The sequence below is a fragment of the Oncorhynchus mykiss genome, chromosome 25 (assembly GCF_057628025.1).
Source record: "Oncorhynchus mykiss isolate SJ-2025 chromosome 25, ASM5762802v1, whole genome shotgun sequence".
NCBI lineage: Eukaryota > Metazoa > Chordata > Actinopteri > Salmoniformes > Salmonidae > Oncorhynchus > Oncorhynchus mykiss.
The window spans coordinates 27,573,811-27,595,940 of NC_143046.1; the positions used below are offsets into that span (position 1 = coordinate 27,573,811).

General features: G+C 45.1%; 1 protein-coding gene across 9 annotated transcripts; it reads right to left on the minus strand.

Moving 5' to 3' along the window:
- Window positions 1-271: 271 nt before the first annotated feature.
- LOC110504897 (F-box and WD repeat domain-containing 11-B) lies at window positions 272-22,046 on the minus strand. Of its 9 annotated transcripts, XM_021583763.3 has the most exons (14): window positions 21,957-22,046; window positions 19,722-19,826; window positions 7,588-7,659; window positions 6,297-6,519; window positions 5,938-6,124; window positions 5,759-5,849; window positions 5,294-5,431; window positions 4,791-4,909; window positions 3,348-3,597; window positions 3,049-3,167; window positions 1,658-1,768; window positions 1,464-1,542; window positions 1,225-1,389; window positions 272-1,160 (listed from the first exon to the last, which is right to left on the minus strand). In XM_021583763.3, exons 1-13 carry the CDS (start codon window positions 21,993-21,995, stop codon window positions 1,228-1,230), a joined length of 1,695 nt encoding a protein of 564 aa, XP_021439438.3. In that variant the 5' UTR covers window positions 21,996-22,046; the 3' UTR covers window positions 272-1,160; window positions 1,225-1,227. The 9 variants fall into 9 exon arrangements, 6 of the variants coding, with proteins under 6 accessions (XP_021439438.3, XP_090075682.1, XP_021439440.3 ...); XR_016491613.1 differs by lacking the exon at window positions 19,722-19,826 and having other exon boundaries at window positions 5,294-5,568; XM_090219556.1 differs by lacking the exon at window positions 19,722-19,826 and having other exon boundaries at window positions 6,297-6,514.
- Window positions 22,047-22,130: the final 84 nt, after the last annotated feature.

Consider the following 22,130-nt stretch of genomic DNA (forward strand, 5'->3'; position numbering starts at 1 on the left):
AGTGGGTAGTGTATTAGAACCAGTTGTAATCGATAAGAGGAGTAACTACATGGTTATGACTATTGTTTCACCATGACGCGCTCAGTGATAAACTGGGGTTAGAGCACCACCTCCTGGCAAAGTTCAGAAGAGCAGACATTCACCACATCTGCAATGAAGTTGAAGTGGTCATTAAGGACACAGCCTAACATCTGGGTAGACTCACTGATGTAACACACACTCTAGTTGGCTCAACGCACCACCACTGCCAAGTACTTTATTCACAATGTAATTTCTTTAAAAAAAAATCATTTTAATATACACATTTTTTGACAAGACAACTCAGTTTACAGCTAAACTGAGCCCAGAGGATCAGAGAGATGGAAAGGAAATGTGACAATAGAACAGTGAATGACAGAGAGAGAACTACAATGCTTAGTATGATTTTAATAAGAACAAAATGTTGTCAAATAAAATTACAAAATAATAAAAAAAACAGTAAGAATGTAAGAGTCAAAAAGAAAAAACAAAAAAAGGTGTTGCCAGGACGCTGTATCCTCAGCAACCACGGCAACAAGCCCAGTCTCTTCACCGCATTTCCCAAGTCTCCACACACACACACACCATACACACGCGCACACAAACACTTGAGTGTGTCCCAAACAAGTGTTCACTCCAGACAGAAGAAGCGAAAGAAGCAGGAGAGATGGAGTGAGAGGGGTCTTTATTCCTCCCTCCCTGCTTTACTCACTCAATCTCTCATCCACCTTCTCTCAGAGCTGAGTTCAAGAGTCTCTCTCTCCCACTCTGCAGCGCCAAGGTCATTCTCTATCCATCCGTGGATGTCTAGGCAGGGTTGGGAACTGAAGAACTAGAGCTTAAGGTAGGACTTCTGAAGGGATTTACTAATGTAAGGAGTAAGATATGTCTAGTCCACTGTTGGTGGGTTACTGTAGATTGGGGAACATAAGCCAGTGATGGAACATGAACGTGCAGGTGTGTGTGTGTGCATACGTTGCAGTGTGTATGTGTTTCAGGGGTGTGGTGGGAGAGTCCTTGTCAGAAAACGAGTACTGACAAAAGGATGAGGAAGAAGACGAGTTGAGCACCTCTGCAACACACACTCCATCAGCCAATCAGATATCAGCTCCTCCAGGACTCGCTGCAGTGGATGGCGCCACCTGCAGGACAGAGACAGGTCAGCAACTACAAGCCAGAGTTTCAGCCAGTGTGTGTGTTTTTTACCTGCTATCTGGAGATGTAGGTGTAGGTCCGTGAGGGGGACCGGCCCTCTGACTGGCCATTGGTCGACACATTCAAGAAGTCCCAGATGAGGATGGTGTCGTCATGGGAACTGCTGATGATCTGGAACTCGTCAAACTGCAGCCGGAACACACGTCCCGAGTGCTCCTGAAAACAGACGCATATATTACCATGACAATCACCTCAAACACCTTGACAGAGACACACACACAGAAACTCACCACCAGTGTGCGCAAGCACAAGGTGCTGGCTGGGGCTCGTGGATCCAGAGCAGCTTGCAGATCCCACACCTTGATCTTACTGCAGAGAGAGGAGACAACGTCAGAACAGCAGTGTGTGTTTTTGTTGGAAGAAGACAACGATCAATCAGTAAACTGTTTTACTGTGTGTGTGTGTGTGTGTGTGTGTGTCTCACCCGTCATAGGCACCACTGACGATCCTCTTGTTGTCGAAGCGAATGCAGCGGACCAGTTCCTCATGACCCTCCAACACCCGCAAACACGCTCCACACTCAATATCCCATAACCTGGAGCACACACACACACATTACAGTTCATCAGGGTTCATACAGTCAAATTCAAGTACTTCTTCCTCACACTAATATTTATTTTCAAGGACCATCCATTTGTAATAGTTGATATTATGCAAATGTTTCTAGTCACCACCAGAATGGGCTTTCAACCTCATTCTTAACAAAACAAACGTTGTACTCATTACTACTTGAAAGTTGTAGTCAATAATACATTGTTTCACTACATACATGACATACAGTCAGTATTGATGATGTAATAGTAGTGATGAGCAGAGTTTTGGGACTCTGGTGAACACACATTTCCTATTCACATTACTCAACCATTCCAGCTTAATGACTGTGTTTATTGGGCCTTTGGGAAGCTACTATTTAATAGCTACGAAAAAGCACCTTGCTTCTGACTGGCAGTTTTAGTGTCTCCGGTCAGGTGGGCTGTGTGAGGGAAAACTGCACGTGACCAGCAGGAGCACGCCTGCTGCTTGGTAAAGCAGAATATCGCGGGCGTCCCGTGAATGAGGCGATCAGCAAAAAAGCTCTGGAGGTTGAAGGGGAAAAAGTCACAATGTTGAACTGGCGACAGCACAAGATACAGCGTTGTGGCTCTCCAGGGCCCCCCCCTCCCCCCTTCACGTGGCTCTCCAGGGCCCCCCCCTCCCCCCTCCCCGTGGCTCTCCAGGGCCGATTCACCCATGCTCGTAATGCCAAAGTCCGACGCATTTCTTACACGGTGTGGGTTGGTTGGGTCCAGTGATGTGGTAAAAAGGTGGGTAAACTACACTGAACAAATATATAAAAACAACATTTAAAAAGTGTTGGTCCATGTTTCATGAGCTGAAATAAAAGATCCTAGACCTTTTCCATGCGCACAAAAGGTAGCATTGAATCTACATTTGCCCAGCATTTTAGCTATCGATGTGACGTTTGGCAGAACCTAATCGATCAGTTCTGTACCTGCCTGGCTGAGTGGCAGTGTGGGTGGAATGAGCGAGCTCGCCTGGAAACCAGAATGCGAAACACGTGAGGTAATAAAACTACATTGTCTGCCTGGAAATTCATTTGCAAGACCAATACATTACGCCGACATATTTAATCATTATCTGTTCAAGAAACAACTTGAGAAAATGTCTGATTTTCAAAGGTACTCCAGTACCTTGATTTAAGCACTTCCAAGCACCTTGTGCGAACCCTGTCTCATGACCGACCGACATTTTACTCAGACACCAGTCCCACAGCACCCCGTAAACCTAGTGAAACTAGAAAACACACTCCCCTACCGTATGGTGTTGTCTGAGGAGCCGCTGACCACTAGTCTGTCTCTGTACTGAAGGCAGGCGATGCCTCGCTTGTGTCCGTTTAGAGTGCGCACAAACTCACATGTACTGGTGCTCCACACCTGCAGGGGGCAGCAGAGACACTCCGATATGATGCCCCACATCAATATGAACATGAAACACCAATATCCACTACTGTATAGACATTGAAATACTCAATGTGCACAAACATACACAGAAGCCCCATATTCTATATACCAAGATGGATGTAATCACACTGTTCTCCCACACACCCATCACACCTTAATGGTGCGGTCTCCAGACGCCGACACAATGTATTTGTCGTCGAAGTCGACCACGTTGACGGCGGCTCGGTGCCCCACGAGGACGCGCCGGAGGCTGATGTCGGTGGGCGAGGCCATGTCCCACACGGCGATGGAGCGGTCCTTGGAACACGTCACCATCAGACCGTTGCAGAAGCGCAGGTGGAGCACCGCCTCGTTGTGATGGATCAGAGTGTTCAGTACTTCACCTGACGTCACGTCCCACACCCTGAACGGACGGGGGAGGAGAGAGAGTGTCAAGGACAAGAGGGATATGATAGGGAGGGGGGGGGGGGGGGGGCTTATTGGTGAAAACAACGCCGAGTCCCAGTCACACACACGGACTAGCCATTAAGAAGGTTTTCATTGAGTTCCACTGCTCACCAGGGGGAGGGGATCAAACACGCACTCAGAACACACACTGCAATCAAGTGCCCGTCAAGCCGCTGCTAAGGAAGTGAAGTCACATTTTCCTTGGATACCTCTAAGGGAGAGTGAAGTAATGAGTGTGTGAAGGTTGAGTGTCCGTATGCAGTAGGCACTGCCATGTGTTGGCACACAGTCTTGCCTCATGTTGAGCATTGTGAAAATGTTACCTAACCATCTTGACGATCCACTCAACAGTCCGTCACAATTTTTACACTGTCAAAGATAGACCTACCCTGGAGGGTGGCAACTGTTGACGATTTAATTTAAAAAACGCTCTTCAGGCAATGCCTACAATCAGTGTGTGTTTACAGACAATTGCACAGACTGTATGAAGTGTGGTAGAGACTGGTATTCACAGATGGTGGATAGCACAGTGTAACACACTAGCTATAATACGTGAGGAGGAAGGTTTCAGACATATAGCGAAATCTCAAGGCAGAGTGCAACCAGAAGTCTCTCCATGTTTGGCTCCTCAGAGGGCTGGGCTAGTGTGACAGTTGAAACTAACCGTGACGCAGTGTGATCGCGTCCCAAATGGTACGCTATTCCCTACATAGTGCATTACTTTAGACCAGATCCCTATGGGCCCTGGTCAAAAGCAATGCATTTCATAGGGAATACGCTGCCATTTGGGACAGTGACTGAAGACAGATCACAGATGGCTAAAGGAATGGGGTAAAGCAGAGCGATGTGGAGACGGATGCACACCGACACAGTTGGCTATCGTGACTTTTTAGTCATGTTTCTAGGATGCAAATGTAAGGATTATGTGTATTTCCATGGAGCTGACGGTGAAGAAGTCATATCGCAGTTAGATAGGTGTGGAGGTATCATAAAGGTGTCCCAAAATGCCACTGTATTCCCCATATACAGTAGTGAACTACTTTTGACCAGAAACCTATAGGTCCTGGTCAAAACTAGTGCACTACAGAGTGAATAGGTGCCATTCGGACGAAGCCTAAGCGTGCGTGTATGACGACAACTGGGTCATACCTGACAGTGGAGTCAGAGGAGCCAGTGACAATGACTCTCTCATCATACTGCAGACAGAGCACAGAGCCTGTATGACCTGTCAGGATCTTCAGACACTCCAGAGACTGCTTGTCCCAGATCTACACACACAGAGACACAGAGAGCAGGAGATTTGGGTCAGGGTAAGAAGGAGCTGGTCTCAGAGTATTGACCATGCTCCATTTCCCTGCAGTGTGGAGGCATCACTTTGTACTGCAGCTCTGGAGCTGGGCAGGCTAGCCCTTTCCTGGGTACCTCAGTCAGACAGTCCCCCCCACTAAAATAATAAAAAGACAAATCCTCACGCCCCTCCCTTTCTCCCTCCAGGAAAGATGAGTGGAACAATTACTCCTTTCATATTTTAATTCATGTCTGTTCTCAGAGAAAGACAAGCTGCTGTTTCATTTCAAAGGTAATAAATACCATGATGATTCATCCATCTTGTCCTGTCAAAAAGATCGGCACAGTCGCGCGCGCACACACACCTTTATGGAGTTGTCTCTAAGGCCACTGATGATCTTATCGTCGTCGTACTGGAGGCAATAGACTCCTTTACTGTTCTCTGACCGACACTGGATCCTCTGCAGGTTGTGTCTGCCACACCGCCAGTTAGCCTCGATAGTCTACACAGGAAGAGGAGACCAGGGGGGGGTTCACAGGGAGTGGGAAGAAGAGAGAAGGGATACACAAGACAACAGGGCAGGTAGAGAAGAGAGAGAAATGAGTGGATATGTGAGCGAGGAAAAACAAGAGATGGAGACTGATGGGGAGAACAACAAGGTGAGAGAGAAAAATCTCTCTTTTCCATTAAGGTAATCAGCCTTTTCAAGGTCTATAGGTACACAACACACTTCCAAATGGCATTCCCTCTAGAGTACACTACTTTACACCAGAGCCCTATGAAACCAAAAAGGGTTAGGGTTTGTTTGTGGACGGAGCTCCAGTCTTACCTCTATGTCCTGGATGATCTTGGGGTAGAGGGAGTGGTAGTAGGAGTTGGGCGGGACTTCTGTCGTTCGGTTCTTGAACAGATACTTCTCCCTTAGATGACGGACAGAACATTAATCAATGAGAACTCAAATTTCAGAATTCAAAATAAGTGAAATTGTTTGAGTGTGTGCCCGCTCACCACTGGTGCCTCTCTGACAAGCCTTTCCAGAGGGGGTCTGTGCGGACCATGCGTTCTATGAGTTTCTTCCAGAGCATGCCCTCTGAGATCACCCTCTGCCACTCCTTACACACCAGCTCCGCGGAACACAGAGACTGTGCGTCCAGGAACGACAGGATGTTCTCTGCTATGTGGTCCAGACCCTGGGCTAGAGAGAAATATAGAGAGGGAGAAAGAAGGTGCAAGTGTGACTCAGTGTGGGAGAAGATCTGAATGTGTGTGAGAGTTCAGAAGTCAGTGGTGTGTGTTGTAAGCATTCAAATGAGTTTGTTGGAGAATCTTAACATGTGTGTGTGTGTGTGTGTGTGTGTGTGTGTTACCTGGCAGTGCTGTGATGAAGTCACGTTGAAGCATGGGTTTGAGGTAGGAGTTGATGTGGCCGTGTTGGTAGTGGCACATATGGGAGATGAGGTGTTCTACAAACTCCACCTGGTCAGTCTCAGACCACTGGTCAAACAGGGCGATGCACTGCTCCTTCTCCTTGTCACAGTTCCCCTCTGACGGACGCTTACGAGAGCCTGTCATTACAGGACCATTACTAAGCTGACAGGGAGAGGACAGAGGAGTTACTGACACACACACGGGATGTAATGACTCCCTGATACGCATCGCTCCCCGATTCAAATGTTTAAAACAAGTGCATTGGTAAGCGGACCCCAAACCAACCCAAATGTAGCATCAGTCGGTCAGAAAATCGATTCAAACTTTAGGAATTGCTGGTTCACGTCTTTTGTTGTTCCTCGTTTTACATTCTTTCTACTTTCTGAAAATACCTCATCTTTAGTGACAACTGATGCATCCTCTCCTTCAGTGTAGCACTGCATGTAACTGTTGACAGTCAGTTAGCTGTCTTTTTACATGCTAAACAACCCCAGTCAATATCAGTAGCCTAGTCAACCTGAGCACAGCTTCTCACGCTGACCAACGCGAGGTAGACGACCTGCTCCAGATCTTACATCTGCTCCTGACAGTGGGTCGGTAGATGCCTAGTGTCCCCTATGGCTCTAATCTGACAGTGGTAGTGGGGTGGTGCCACGTTTAATGTCACAGTTCTTCAGAAAGGCCATTCTACTGCCAGTGTTCGGCTATGGAGATTGCATGGCAGGAAGCTCGATTTTATACACCTGTCAGTAACAGGTGTGGCTGAAACAGCTGAATCCACAAATTTGAAAAGGGGTGTCCAAATACTTTTGTATAGATAGTGTACATACACCATAGACACAAATCATTGACACACAGAAGTCAGCTCTGACAGATTCAGCTCCGAAAGGCCCAGCTCTGCAGTAGATTTTCATTTAAAAAAGGTTAATGTTTACGCAACAAATACTAATGCATCAAATATAATCGTTCTACAGTTAAACCGAATCATTTAAACTAAAGCGTATCGTTCCTGTATAGTAGACCATGTCTCTACATACGGATCCAATCGTCTTGAATAGGAAAGATGCACATCCCTAACACACACAAATGTACATTGAGTTCCCTTCCCACTAAAACATAATTTCACATTGTCATAACTTAAGTGTTTTTCAAGGACGATTGATACATTTTATGATTTAATCTCTAAAACACATGACATAGATGACATTCTCATAATCCACCTACACACACCTTGGTGAGAATTGTGGTTTTCTTTGGGGAGAGGTCGTCTACGTGGTTCTGGGACTCCATGATTGACGTGTTCTGTATGGAGAGACGACAACAACATGACTGATGTGTTCTGTATGGAGAAACGACAACATGACTGACGTGTTCTGTATGGAGAAACGACAACATGACTGACGTGTTCCGTATGGAGAAACGACAACAACATGACTGACGTGTTCTGTATGGAGAAACGACAACATGACTGATGTTTTCTGTATGGAGAAACGACAACATGACTGATGTGTTCTGTATGGAGAAACAACAACATGACTGATGTGTTCTGTATGGAGAAACGACAACAACATGACTGATGTGTTCTGTATGGAGAAACGACAACATGACTGATGTGTTCTGTATGGAGAAACGACAACATGACTGATGTGTTCTGTATGGAGAAACGACAACATGACTGATGTGTTCTGTATGGAGAAACGACAACAACATGACTGACGTGTTCTGTATGGAGAAACGACAACAACATGACTGACGTGTTCTGTATGGAGAAACGACAACAACATGACTGATGTGTTCTGTATGGAGAAACGACAACATGACTGATGTGTTCTGTATGGAGAAACGACAACATGACTGATGTGTTCTGTATGGAGAAACGACAACAACATGACTGACGTGTTCTGTATGGAGAAACGACAACAACATGACTGACGTGTTCTGTATGGAGAAACGACAACAACATGACTGATGTGTTCTGTATGGAGAAACGACAACAACATGACTGATGTGTTCTGTATGGAGAAACGACAACAACATGACTGATGTGTTCTGTATTGAGAAACGACAACATCACTGCTGTGTTCTGTATGGAGAGACAACATGACTGCCGTGTTCTGTATTGAGAAACGACAACAACATGACTGCCGTGTTCTGTATGGAGAGACAACATGACTGCCGTGTTCTGTATTGAGAAACGACAACATCACTGCTGTGTTCTGTATGGAGACACAACATGACTGCCGTGTTCTGTATGGAGAAACGACAACATCACTGCTGTGTTCTGTATGGAGAGACAACATGACTGCCGTGTTCTGTATGGAGAAACGACAACATGACTGACGTGTTCTGTATGGAGAGACAACATGACTGCCGTGTTCTGTATGGAGAAACGACAACATGACTGACGTGTTCTGTATGGAGAGACAACATGACTGACGTGTTCTGTATGGAGAAACGACAACATGACTGCCGTGTTCTGTATGGAGAAACGACAACAACATGACTGCCGTGTTCTGTATGGAGAAACGACAACAACATGACTGACGTGTTCTGTATGGAGAAACGACAACATGACTGCTGTGTTCTGTATGGAGAGACAACATGACTGCCGTGTTCTGTATGGAGAAACGACAACAACATCACTGATGTGTTCTGTATGGAGAAACGACAACATGACTGCTGTGTTCTGTATGGAGAGACAACATGACTGCCGTGTTCTGTATGGAGAAACAACAACATGACTGATGTGTTCCGTATGGAGAAACGACAACATGACTGACGTGTTCCGTATGGAGAAACGACAACATGACTGATGTGTTCTGTATGGAGAAACGACAACAACATGACTGACGTGTTCTGTATGGAGAAACGACAACATGACTGCTGTGTTCTGTATGGAGAGACAACATGACTGCCGTGTTCTGTATGGAGAAACGACAACATGACTGATGTGTTCTGTATGGAGAAACGACAACATGACTGCCGTGTTCTGTATGGAGAAACGACAACATGACTGATGTGTTCCGTATGGAGAAACGACAACATGACTGACGTGTTCCGTATGGAGAAACGACAACATGACTGACGTGTTCCGTATGGAGAAACGACAACATGACTGATGTGTTCTGTATGGAGAAACGACAACATGACTGATGTGTTCTGTATGGAGAAACGACAACAACATGACTGATGTGTTCTGTATGGAGAAACGACAACATGACTGACGTGTTCTGTATGGAGAAACGACAACATGACTGACGTGTTCTGTATGGAGAAACGACAACATGACTGATGTGTTCTGTATGGAGAAACGACAACATGACTGATGTGTTCTGTATGGAGAAACGACAACAACATGACTGACGTGTTCTGTATGGAGAAACGACAACAACATGACTGATGTGTTCTGTATGGAGAAACGACAACATGACTGCTGTGTTCTGTATGGAGACACAACATGACTGCCGTGTTCTGTATGGAGAAACGACAACATCACTGCTGTGTTCTGTATGGAGAGACAACATGACTGATGTGTTCTGTATTGAGAAACGACAACATCACTGCTGTGTTCTGTATGGAGAGACAACATGACTGCCGTGTTCTGTATTGAGAAACGACAACATGACTGACGTGTTCTGTATGGAGAGACAACATGACTGCCGTGTTCTGTATGGAGAAACGACAACATGACTGACGTGTTCTGTATGGAGAGACAACATGACTGACGTGTTCTGTATGGAGAGACAACATGACTGACGTGTTCTGTATGGAGAAACGACAACAACATGACTGACGTGTTCTGTATGGAGAAACGACAACATGACTGCCGTGTTCTGTATGGAGAAACGACAACATGACTGCCGTGTTCTGTATGGAGAAACGACAACATGACTGCTGTGTTCTGTATGGAGAGACAACATGACTGCCGTGTTCTGTATGGAGAGACAACATGACTGCCGTGTTCTGTATGGAGAGACAACATGACTGCCGTGTTCTGTATGGAGAAACGACAATAACATGACTGACGTGTTCTGTATGGAGAAACAACAACATGACTGCCGTGTTCTGTATGGAGAAACGACAACAACATGACTGATGTGTTCTGTATGGAGAAACGACAACATGACTGCTGTGTTCTGTATGGAGAGACAACATGACTGCCGTGTTCTGTATGGAGAAACGACAACATGACTGATGTGTTCTGTATGGAGAAACGACAACATGACTGATGTGTTCTGTATGGAGAAACAACATGACTGCCGTGTTCTGTATGGAGAAACGACAACATGACTGCCGTGTTCTGTATGGAGAAACGACAACATGACTGCCGTGTTCTGTATGGAGAAACGACAACATGACTGCCGTGTTCTGTATGGAGAAACGACAACATGACTGATGTGTTCTGTATGGAGAAACGACAACAACATGACTGACGTGTTCTGTATGGAGAAACGACAACAACATGACTGATGTGTTCTGTATGGAGAAACGACAACAACATGACTGATGTGTTCTGTATTGAGAAACGACAACATCACTGCTGTGTTCTGTATGGAGAGACAACATGACTGCCGTGTTCTGTATTGAGAAACGACAACAACATGACTGCCGTGTTCTGTATGGAGAGACAACATGACTGCCGTGTTCTGTATTGAGAAACGACAACATCACTGCTGTGTTCTGTATGGAGACACAACATGACTGCCGTGTTCTGTATGGAGAAACGACAACATCACTGCTGTGTTCTGTATGGAGAGACAACATGACTGCCGTGTTCTGTATGGAGAAACGACAACATGACTGACGTGTTCTGTATGGAGAGACAACATGACTGCCGTGTTCTGTATGGAGAAACGACAACATGACTGACGTGTTCTGTATGGAGAGACAACATGACTGACGTGTTCTGTATGGAGAAACGACAACATGACTGCCGTGTTCTGTATGGAGAAACGACAACAACATGACTGCCGTGTTCTGTATGGAGAAACGACAACAACATGACTGACGTGTTCTGTATGGAGAAACGACAACATGACTGCTGTGTTCTGTATGGAGAGACAACATGACTGCCGTGTTCTGTATGGAGAAACGACAACAACATCACTGATGTGTTCTGTATGGAGAAACGACAACATGACTGCTGTGTTCTGTATGGAGAGACAACATGACTGCCGTGTTCTGTATGGAGAAACGACAACAACATGACTGATGTGTTCTGTATGGAGAAACGACAACATGACTGCTGTGTTCTGTATGGAGAGACAACATGACTGCCGTGTTCTGTATGGAGAAACGACAACAACATGACTGACGTGTTCTGTATGGAGAAACAACAACATGACTGCCGTGTTCTGTATGGAGAAACGACAACAACATGACTGATGTGTTCTGTATGGAGAAACGACAACATGACTGCTGTGTTCTGTATGGAGAGACAACATGACTGCCGTGTTCTGTATGGAGAAACGACAACATGACTGATGTGTTCCGTATGGAGAAACGACAACATGACTGACGTGTTCCGTATGGAGAAACGACAACATGACTGACGTGTTCCGTATGGAGAAACGACAACATGACTGATGTGTTCTGTATGGAGAAACGACAACATGACTGATGTGTTCTGTATGGAGAAACGACAACAACATGACTGATGTGTTCTGTATGGAGAAACGACAACATGACTGACGTGTTCTGTATGGAGAAACGACAACATGACTGATGTGTTCTGTATGGAGAAACGACAACATGACTGATGTGTTCTGTATGGAGAAACGACAACAACATGACTGACGTGTTCTGTATGGAGAAACGACAACAACATGACTGATGTGTTCTGTATGGAGAAACGACAACATGACTGCTGTGTTCTGTATGGAGACACAACATGACTGCCGTGTTCTGTATGGAGAAACGACAACATCACTGCTGTGTTCTGTATGGAGAGACAACATGACTGATGTGTTCTGTATTGAGAAACGACAACATCACTGCTGTGTTCTGTATGGAGAGACAACATGACTGCCGTGTTCTGTATTGAGAAACGACAACATGACTGACGTGTTCTGTATGGAGAGACAACATGACTGCCGTGTTCTGTATGGAGAAACGACAACATGACTGACGTGTTCTGTATGGAGAGACAACATGACTGACGTGTTCTGTATGGAGAAACGACAACAACATGACTGACGTGTTCTGTATGGAGAAACGACAACATGACTGCCGTGTTCTGTATGGAGAAACGACAACATGACTGCCGTGTTCTGTATGGAGAAACGACAACATGACTGCTGTGTTCTGTATGGAGAGACAACATGACTGCCGTGTTCTGTATGGAGAGACAACATGACTGCCGTGTTCTGTATGGAGAGACAACATGACTGCCGTGTTCTGTATGGAGAAACGACAATAACATGACTGACGTGTTCTGTATGGAGAAACAACAACATGACTGCCGTGTTCTGTATGGAGAAACGACAACAACATGACTGATGTGTTCTGTATGGAGAAACGACAACATGACTGCTGTGTTCTGTATGGAGAGACAACATGACTGCCGTGTTCTGTATGGAGAAACGACAACATGACTGATGTGTTCTGTATGGAGAAACGACAACATGACTGATGTGTTCTGTATGGAGAAACAACATGACTGCCGTGTTCTGTATGGAGAAACGACAACAACATGACTGCCGTGTTCTGTATGGAGAAACGACAACATGACTGCCGTGTTCTGTATGGAGAAACGACAACATGACTGCCGTGTTCTGTATGGAGAAACGACAACATGACTGATGTGTTCTGTATGGAGAAACGACAACAACATGACTGCCGTGTTCTGTATGGAGAGACAACATGACTGCCGTGTTCTGTATGGAGAAACGACAACATGACTGCCGTGTTCTGTATGGAGAAACGACAACATGACTGATGTGTTCTGTATGGAGAAACGACAACATGACTGATGTGTTCTGTATGGAGAGACAACATGACTGCCGTGTTCTGTATGGAGAAACGACAACATGACTGCCGTGTTCTGTATGGCGAAACGACAACAACATGACTGCCGTGTTCTGTATGGAGAAACGACAACATGACTGCCGTGTTCTGTATGGAGAAACGACAACATGACTGCCGTGTTCTGTATGGAGAAACGACAACAACATGACTGATGTGTTCTGTATGGAGAAACGACAACAACATGACTGCCGTGTTCTGTATGGAGAAACGACAACATGACTGATGTGTTCTGTATGGAGAAACGACAACATGACTGACGTGTTCCGTATGGAGAAACGACAACAACATGACTGACGTGTTCCGTATGGAGAAACGACAACATGACTGATGTGTTCTGTATGGAGAAACGACAACATGACTGATGTGTTCTGTATGGAGAAACGACAACAACATGACTGATGTGTTCTGTATGGAGAAACGACAACATGACTGACGTGTTCTGTATGGAGAAACGACAACATGACTGACGTGTTCTGTATGGAGAAACGACAACATGACTGATGTGTTCTGTATGGAGAAACGACAACATGACTGATGTGTTCTGTATGGAGAAACGACAACAACATGACTGACGTGTTCTGTATGGAGAAACGACAACAACATGACTGATGTGTTCTGTATGGAGAAACGACAACATGACTGATGTGTTCTGTATGGAGAAATGACAACATGACTGCCGTGTTCTGTATGGAGAAACGACAACATGACTGATGTGTTCTGTATGGAGACAACAACATGACTGATGTGTTCTGTATGGAGAAACGACAACAACATGACTGATGTGTTCTGTATGGAGAAACGACAACAACATGACTGATGTGTTCTGTATGGAGAAACGACAACAACATGACTGATGTGTTCTGTATTGAGAAACGACAACATCACTGCTGTGTTCTGTATGGAGAGACAACATGACTGCCGTGTTCTGTATTGAGAAACGACAACAACATGACTGCCGTGTTCTGTATGGAGAGACAACATGACTGCCGTGTTCTGTATTGAGAAACGACAACATCACTGCTGTGTTCTGTATGGAGACACAACATGACTGCCGTGTTCTGTATGGAGAAACGACAACATCACTGCTGTGTTCTGTATGGAGAGACAACATGACTGCCGTGTTCTGTATGGAGAAACGACAACATGACTGACGTGTTCTGTATGGAGACAACATGACTGCCGTGTTCTGTATGGAGAAACGACAACATGACTGACGTGTTCTGTATGGAGAGACAACATGACTGACGTGTTCTGTATGGAGAAACGACAACATGACTGCCGTGTTCTGTATGGAGAAACGACAACAACATGACTGACGTGTTCTGTATGGAGAAACGACAACATGACTGCTGTGTTCTGTATGGAGAGACAACATGACTGCCGTGTTCTGTATGGAGAAACGACAACAACATCACTGATGTGTTCTGTATGGAGAAACGACAACATGACTGCTGTGTTCTGTATGGAGAGACAACATGACTGCCGTGTTCTGTATGGAGAAACGACAACAACATGACTGATGTGTTCTGTATGGAGAAACGACAACATGACTGCTGTGTTCTGTATGGAGAGACAACATGACTGCCGTGTTCTGTATGGAGAGACAACATGACTGCCGTGTTCTGTATGGAGAAACGACAACAACATGACTGACGTGTTCTGTATGGAGAAACAACATGACTGCCGTGTTCTGTATGGAGAAACGACAACATGACTGATGTGTTCTGTATGGAGAAACGACAACATGACTGCTGTGTTCTGTATGGAGAGACAACATGACTGCCGTGTTCTGTATGGAGAAACGACAACATGACTGATGTGTTCTGTATGGAGAAACAACATGACTGCCGTGTTCTGTATGGAGAAACGACAACATGACTGCCGTGTTCTGTATGGAGAAACGACAACATGACTGCCGTGTTCTGTATGGAGAAACGACAACATGACTGCCGTGTTCTGTATGGAGAAACGACAACATGACTGATGTGTTCTGTATGGAGAAACGACAACAACATGACTGACGTGTTCTGTATGGAGAAACGACAACATGACTGCCGTGTTCTGTATGGAGAGACAACATGACTGCCGTGTTCTGTATGGAGAAACGACAACAACATGACTGATGTGTTCTGTATGGAGAAACGACAACATGACTGATGTGTTCTGTATGGAGAAACGACAACATGACTGATGTGTTCTGTATGGAGAAACGACAACATGACTGATGTGTTCTGTATGGAGAAACGACAACATCACTGCTGTGTTCTGTATGGAGAGACAACATGACTGCCGTGTTCTGTATTGAGAAACGACAACAACATGACTGCCGTGTTCTGTATTGAGAAACGACAACAACATGACTGCCGTGTTCTGTATGGAGAAACGACAACATCACTGCTGTGTTCTGTATGGAGACACAACATGACTGCCGTGTTCTGTATGGAGAAACGACAACATCACTGCTGTGTTCTGTATGGAGAGACAACATGACTGATGTGTTCTGTATTGAGAAACGACAACATCACTGCTGTGTTCTGTATGGAGAGACAACATGACTGCCGTGTTCTGTATGGAGAAACGACAACATGACTGACGTGTTCTGTATGGAGAGACAACATGACTGACGTGTTCTGTATGGAGAAACGACAACATCACTGCCGTGTTCTGTATGGAGAAACGACAACATGACTGCCGTGTTCTGTATGGAGAAACGACATGACTGCCGTGTTCTGTATGGAGAAACAACATGACTGCCGTGTTCTGTATGGAGAAACGACAACAACATGACTGCCGTGTTCTGTATGGAGAAACGACAACATGACTGCCGTGTTCTGTATGGAGAAACGACAACATGACTGCCGTGTTCTGTATGGAGAAACGACAACAACATGACTGATGTGTTCTGTATGGAGAAACGACAACAACATGACTGCCGTGTTCTGTATGGAGAAACGACAACATGACTGCCGTGTTCTGTATGGAGAAACGACAACATGACTGATGTGTTCTGTATGGAGAAACGACAACATGACTGATGTGTTCTGTATGGAGAAACGACAACATGACTGATGTGTTCTGTATGGAGAAACGACAACATCACTGCTGTGTTCTGTATGGAGACACAACATGACTGCCGTGTTCTGTATGGAGAAACGACAACATCACTGCTGTGTTCTGTATGGAGAGACAACATGACTGATGTGTTCTGTATTGAGAAACGACAACATCACTGCTGTGTTCTGTATGGAGAGACAACATGACTGCCGTGTTCTGTATGGAGAAACGACAACATGACTGACGTGTTCTGTATGGAGAGACAACATGACTGCCGTGTTCTGTACGGAGAAACGACAACATGACTGACGTGTTCTGTATGGAGAGACAACATGACTGACGTGTTCTGTATGGAGAAACGAAAACATGACTGCCGTGTTCTGTATGGAGAAACGACAACAACATGACTGACGTGTTCTGTATGGAGAAACAACATGACTGCCGTGTTCTGTTTGGAGAAACGACAACAACATGACTGATGTGTTCTGTATGGAGAAACGACAACATGACTGCTGTGTTCTGTATGGAGAAACGACAACATGACTGATGTGTTCTGTATGGAGAAACGACAACATGACTGATGTGTTCTGTATGGAGAAACGACATGACTGCCGTGTTCTGTATGGAGAAACGACAACAACATGACTGCCGTGTTCTGTATGGAGAAACGACAACATGACTGCCGTGTTCTGTATGGAGAAACGACAACATGACTGATGTGTTCTGTATGGAGAAACGACATGACTGCCGTGTTCTGTATGGAGAAACGACAACAACATGACTGCCGTGTTCTGTATGGAGAAACGACAACATGACTGCCGTGTTCTGTATGGAGAAACGACAACATGACTGCCGTGTTCTGTATGGAGAAAAGACAACATGACTGATGTGTTCTGTATGGAGAAACGACAACAACATGACTGCCGTGTTCTGTATGGAGAAACGACAACATGACTGCCGTGTTCTGTATGGAGAAACGACAACATGACTGATGTGTTCTGTATGGAGAAACGACAACATGACTGATGTGTTCTGTATGGAGAAACGACAACATGACTGATGTGTTCTGTATGGAGAAACGACAACATGACTGATGTGTTCTGTATGGAGAAACAACAACAACATGACTGATGTGTTCTGTATGGAGAAACGACAACATGACTGATGTGTTCTGTATGGAGAAACGACAACAGCATGACTGCCATGTTCTGCATGGAGAAACGACAGCACAGGTTTATAATATGTCCGTGTCCCTTACACACACTTCATCTGAACCAGTGAGACTATTGAGAGCCCTGTCCAGGTGTGTATGGATGTCAGTAGAAGACAACCATACAAGGTATTTCTTTCAGAGGATAGACGTGCTACCTCATCTGCAAAAATCTAACTCCTATTGCACTGTATCGCTTTAGACTCGTGGTCACCAACCTTTGAGTCAAGATATAAGATTATTTTTTACATTAAGAAAAAGGATGTACAAAAAGTAATGCCTTTTGCAATATTAACCAATTAAAAACAGTTCTGTAGCAATGAGGTTTGTGCATTAAGCCACAGGCCCAATACATTATCACTGCTTGAATGGCCCTACCAATGTTGTTTTTCTTCTCAGAACATTTTGAAATGTAAAAAGTTAAATAGATAATTTGCTGTGTTACTTGAGGCACAGCTAAGGGAGCATAATAATTCACTTTCTTTTTTTTACTGGACTGATGACCTGCATCTGATGATCAGTCTGAGGGGAGGGAGGGAGCAGTGGTTAGGCAGCCTCTCACCCGAGTCACTGTTCCTCCGCTGAGAAAAGGGGATACAGTCGTCCAGCTGATGGCGAAACTCAAGTTGCACTGCATTATTTCTGTCTCATGCACCAGTTCATGTTACTCCTACGATCAGAAAAATGTAAATATTCCTCGATATTAAAAAAAGCCAAGGCGCTAATATTAACAATGCAAACTTATGGGAACACTTTGCTTTACTCATTACAGCTGCAGTGCTGGTTGTAGGGTGAGTGGAAGTAAGGAGAACAACGCCTTTTATAAGCTATAAAATGCATGAACAGTCTTAACAGTGCTGAAATAACTTAAATGTGACCTTGCTCAAAAACAGCAGCTCTTTTCTGTATTCATTGAGTCTCTCTAGCCATCGTTTAAAAAAAATTGGAAATCTCACAGTATCAACTTTGCTCTGTGTTCCAGGCTTCTTTTTACAGTCTACGGCTCCAGGAAACTGTTCAGACGTGGTGATCCGAGCTATCTGATTGGCCAGTGGTAGGCCTATAAGGGCACTTGATTTATGCTCTGGGCCTGCTGGGTAGGGGAGTTCTACCTTCAGATACATTAAATGGCTAAACATGGGAACACTTGGCATTCCCGGCACTAGGACTGCTAACTCAACAAAAAATAATATTTGGTGATCAACTAGGAACGCCTTGGACATCGACCAGTTGATCAACCGGTTGGTGACCACTGTTTTAAACCAATAGTAACAGGACAGACAGGTACACAGACAGACAGACGGGTCCACAGACAAGGTCAGGGGTGATGCAGACACTAGCAGTTCAGCACAAAGCAGACAGACCGGTGGTGTAGAGAGAGCAGCCTAGGCCATAGGGGCAGGCAGCAAGTGACACCCAGGCAAGCATACCACGGAGCCTCACTACACCTAACAGGCAGGGTGGGCACCCCCAGTCATACACACCTCCAGGCAACCTCACACTGCTCCCCAGGCAACATGCTCTGTTAGCCTATCCTTATTGTCCCCACAGCCAACTCCGCAATTCTGATTCAGATTAACTGAACAATTTTTACCAGGTGAACCTGTGCAATAACCACAGAATTTGGCTTATTTTTTTTGTTTTATAAAAAATAAAAACATGCAAAGCTTCCTCTTTACAGTTGTGAGGGAGGGAGAGACGTATCCTAGCTACCGGAAGCTTAACTTTCACTTCGATCCGTACTTGCTAGGTTTGGCCAGGCTTGATAGAAGCATGTTCCTGTGATTCATGTATTAGCCTATTACGCTCACAGTGGTTTATCATCAATGTTCAGTTTATGGAGTAACGTTAACAATATTTTGGAAGCTGGCCTGGCTCTACCTTGGAGCAGAAGATGCCAGAGAGGTGCCTGAGAGAAGAGCAGATTTGGGGGGAGGGAGAGGCGGGAAGGCAAAAGGGCCATGGGAGGATGCAGGACACAGTACATGGTGGTGTGGTGTTAGGGGGTGAAGAGGAGGGAGGCGAGAGTGGGGCAGCAGGTAGGTCGGTCAGAATTAGGAGAGAGTAGCAGAACCTGGTTGTGAGCCCGGGTAGAGGGGATGCTCTGCAGGCACCTGAGTGCACACAAACTCTCTGCCACCGAGGAGCAGCCCAGCCAGAGAGAGCGAGGCACAGAGCTCTGTGAGAGAGAGGAGAGAGGAATGAAAGAAGAGAAAACAGGAATGAGACAGGGAGGGAGAGAATGGGTGATGAGGAGAGAGAGGAAAAGATATGAGGGAACAAGGGAGATGAAGAGGAGGAAAGGAGATGAGGTTTAGAGGATAGATAAGAGCGCAGCAGAAGGAAGAGGATCAGAGACAGAGGGAAAGAATACGTAGATTAAAAAAAAGAAGTGGGAGAAATGGAGTGAAGACAATGATGACCAAACAGAATAGGAGAGGAAAGAATAGATTGGTGTTGAGGAGAGATATGAGTAACCAAACAAGTGTTTGAGGATGAGGAGAAGAGAAGGGAGGAGGAGTTGGGGGTAGTGAGGGGAAAAACCAGTATTAGAACTACAAGCACATTTGCACAGTGAGCGCAAAAACACACACACACTTTCAAACACAAGGCATAGTTAGACATACAAAAGCATTATTAGATATGAAGTGGGTGGGGATAGGAAGAGGAGTGGGAGGGGCAACAGGCATGTTGGTCAATTTTCTGCCCTCTGATTTTTGTTAATGCCCTGCCCTCTGCTCTGCCATCCTCACACTATGGAAGTGGTTAGTGATTTACATAGGGACAAAATGCAGACACACACAGAAAACAATCTAGAACAAACCCAACATGAGTGAGTGTACATTGCCAAACAATTCAGTGAAAGTAGGCCATATAATATGCCCTAGGTTGGGGAAAGGCTACACCTGGGTAGGCCGGAGGGTAAATAGATCAGGAACATGGAACATGTCCTAGCTCAAGTTCAATGTAGTTTACTTGCAGGGCTAATTTTACAGTAGTTGTGTTTTAGAGAGGGGTGTGACATTTACCTAAATAGGAAAATGGAAAACTCAAGTCCTGACAGATTCACAAGTTAGTTACAGGTGAATCACTTAAGAGAGTATTACTCATTTCTGATTCAGCATGAAAGTAATTCCATCCTTGCTGTGGTGTGAGGAGACAGTCTTGTTCTGTGGAATTTCACTTTCTCTGCTGGCTGAGAAACAACCAAATCAGTTACTTTTGATCAGACCCTTTTACTGTAAATATCAGGCTTACGCAAGACATTTCAGTTGTACAACTGACTAGGTATCCCTCTTACTGTACTATAAACTCTGTTTACAGCTTCTAGCTAGCTCTCACATTGCCTGTCAAGACGGTGATTAGCTGACGTCCTCTAGCAAAAATGATGTAAGACCAACCACTAACAAACTAGAACTCTGGGCCAACAGCTATAACCCCCCGAAATATGATGTGTCTTTTGGGCGGATCATGTGTCTAGTTCAGCTAACTAGCTAAGCAGCTACCAATGAATACTGCGAACTAACGTTAGCTACCTTGGTAAATTGAACGATGACAAGATGAAAAACCAAACAACATCAATAGCTAGCTAACTTAGACAGCTGGTATTTATGTAGCTGTCAAAATGAAGCTACTGAGTGTCAAGTAAATTGAAATGATTAATGAATCACAACACAACTACTAGCTACGTTAGTAATGGAGTTAACCATTTAAATACCTCTTTCTAACTAGTTAATGTTGATGCCCACTTCCTTCTACGCAGCTTTATAAACACGCACACTAGCTACAATAGCATATCGACATTGAAGAGGGTGGGGGCAACACGCGTCATTCTGTTTATATGATGATCGTAATATACATGTTTATAGCTAGTCATGTATGTTGTGTCCATAGCTAACAGGCTAACTAGTTAGCTAACTAACTATGGCACACTGGGCCGTGTGGCGCAGCGTCACTGCAGTGAAACGCTACCCCGAAAATCTTGGCTTTCTTCAGCGGACGACTTTCAGTAACCTTTCGACTTGTTTTTTTTTATTTTTTTATACATGTTACTGGTTCAAATTATCCACTGGAAAGGGAATGGACTGTCCTGTCACTTTAAAATATAGTTAGGTGTCGACGACCTAGTCAATCGCTGGACCAGGATACTCAAGGAAAAACATTGCTCTTTCAGGCCCTCCCTCATCTTTCCTCCAGCTCTCCTGACCGTCGGTTCGAATTGGTACCCCGCCAGCCTTCGATTCAAGGCTCCACGGTTCCTTTTCGAGCCCAATAGCAACCCCGGGGACCTAATCTCACCAACGCTTACCATTAATTCCAACGTGTTGTCCTCCATCTCCGGCTCCATGTTGTTGTTCCCCCCGAATCCCGGCTGTGAAAATAGAAACCCAACCCTGCGTCGGCGGCCTGCAAATGCAGAGACGTCATTAACTTCCTAAACTACAGCTTGGCAGGGCGGTTTAGTGGGGGATGGTGCACTCCC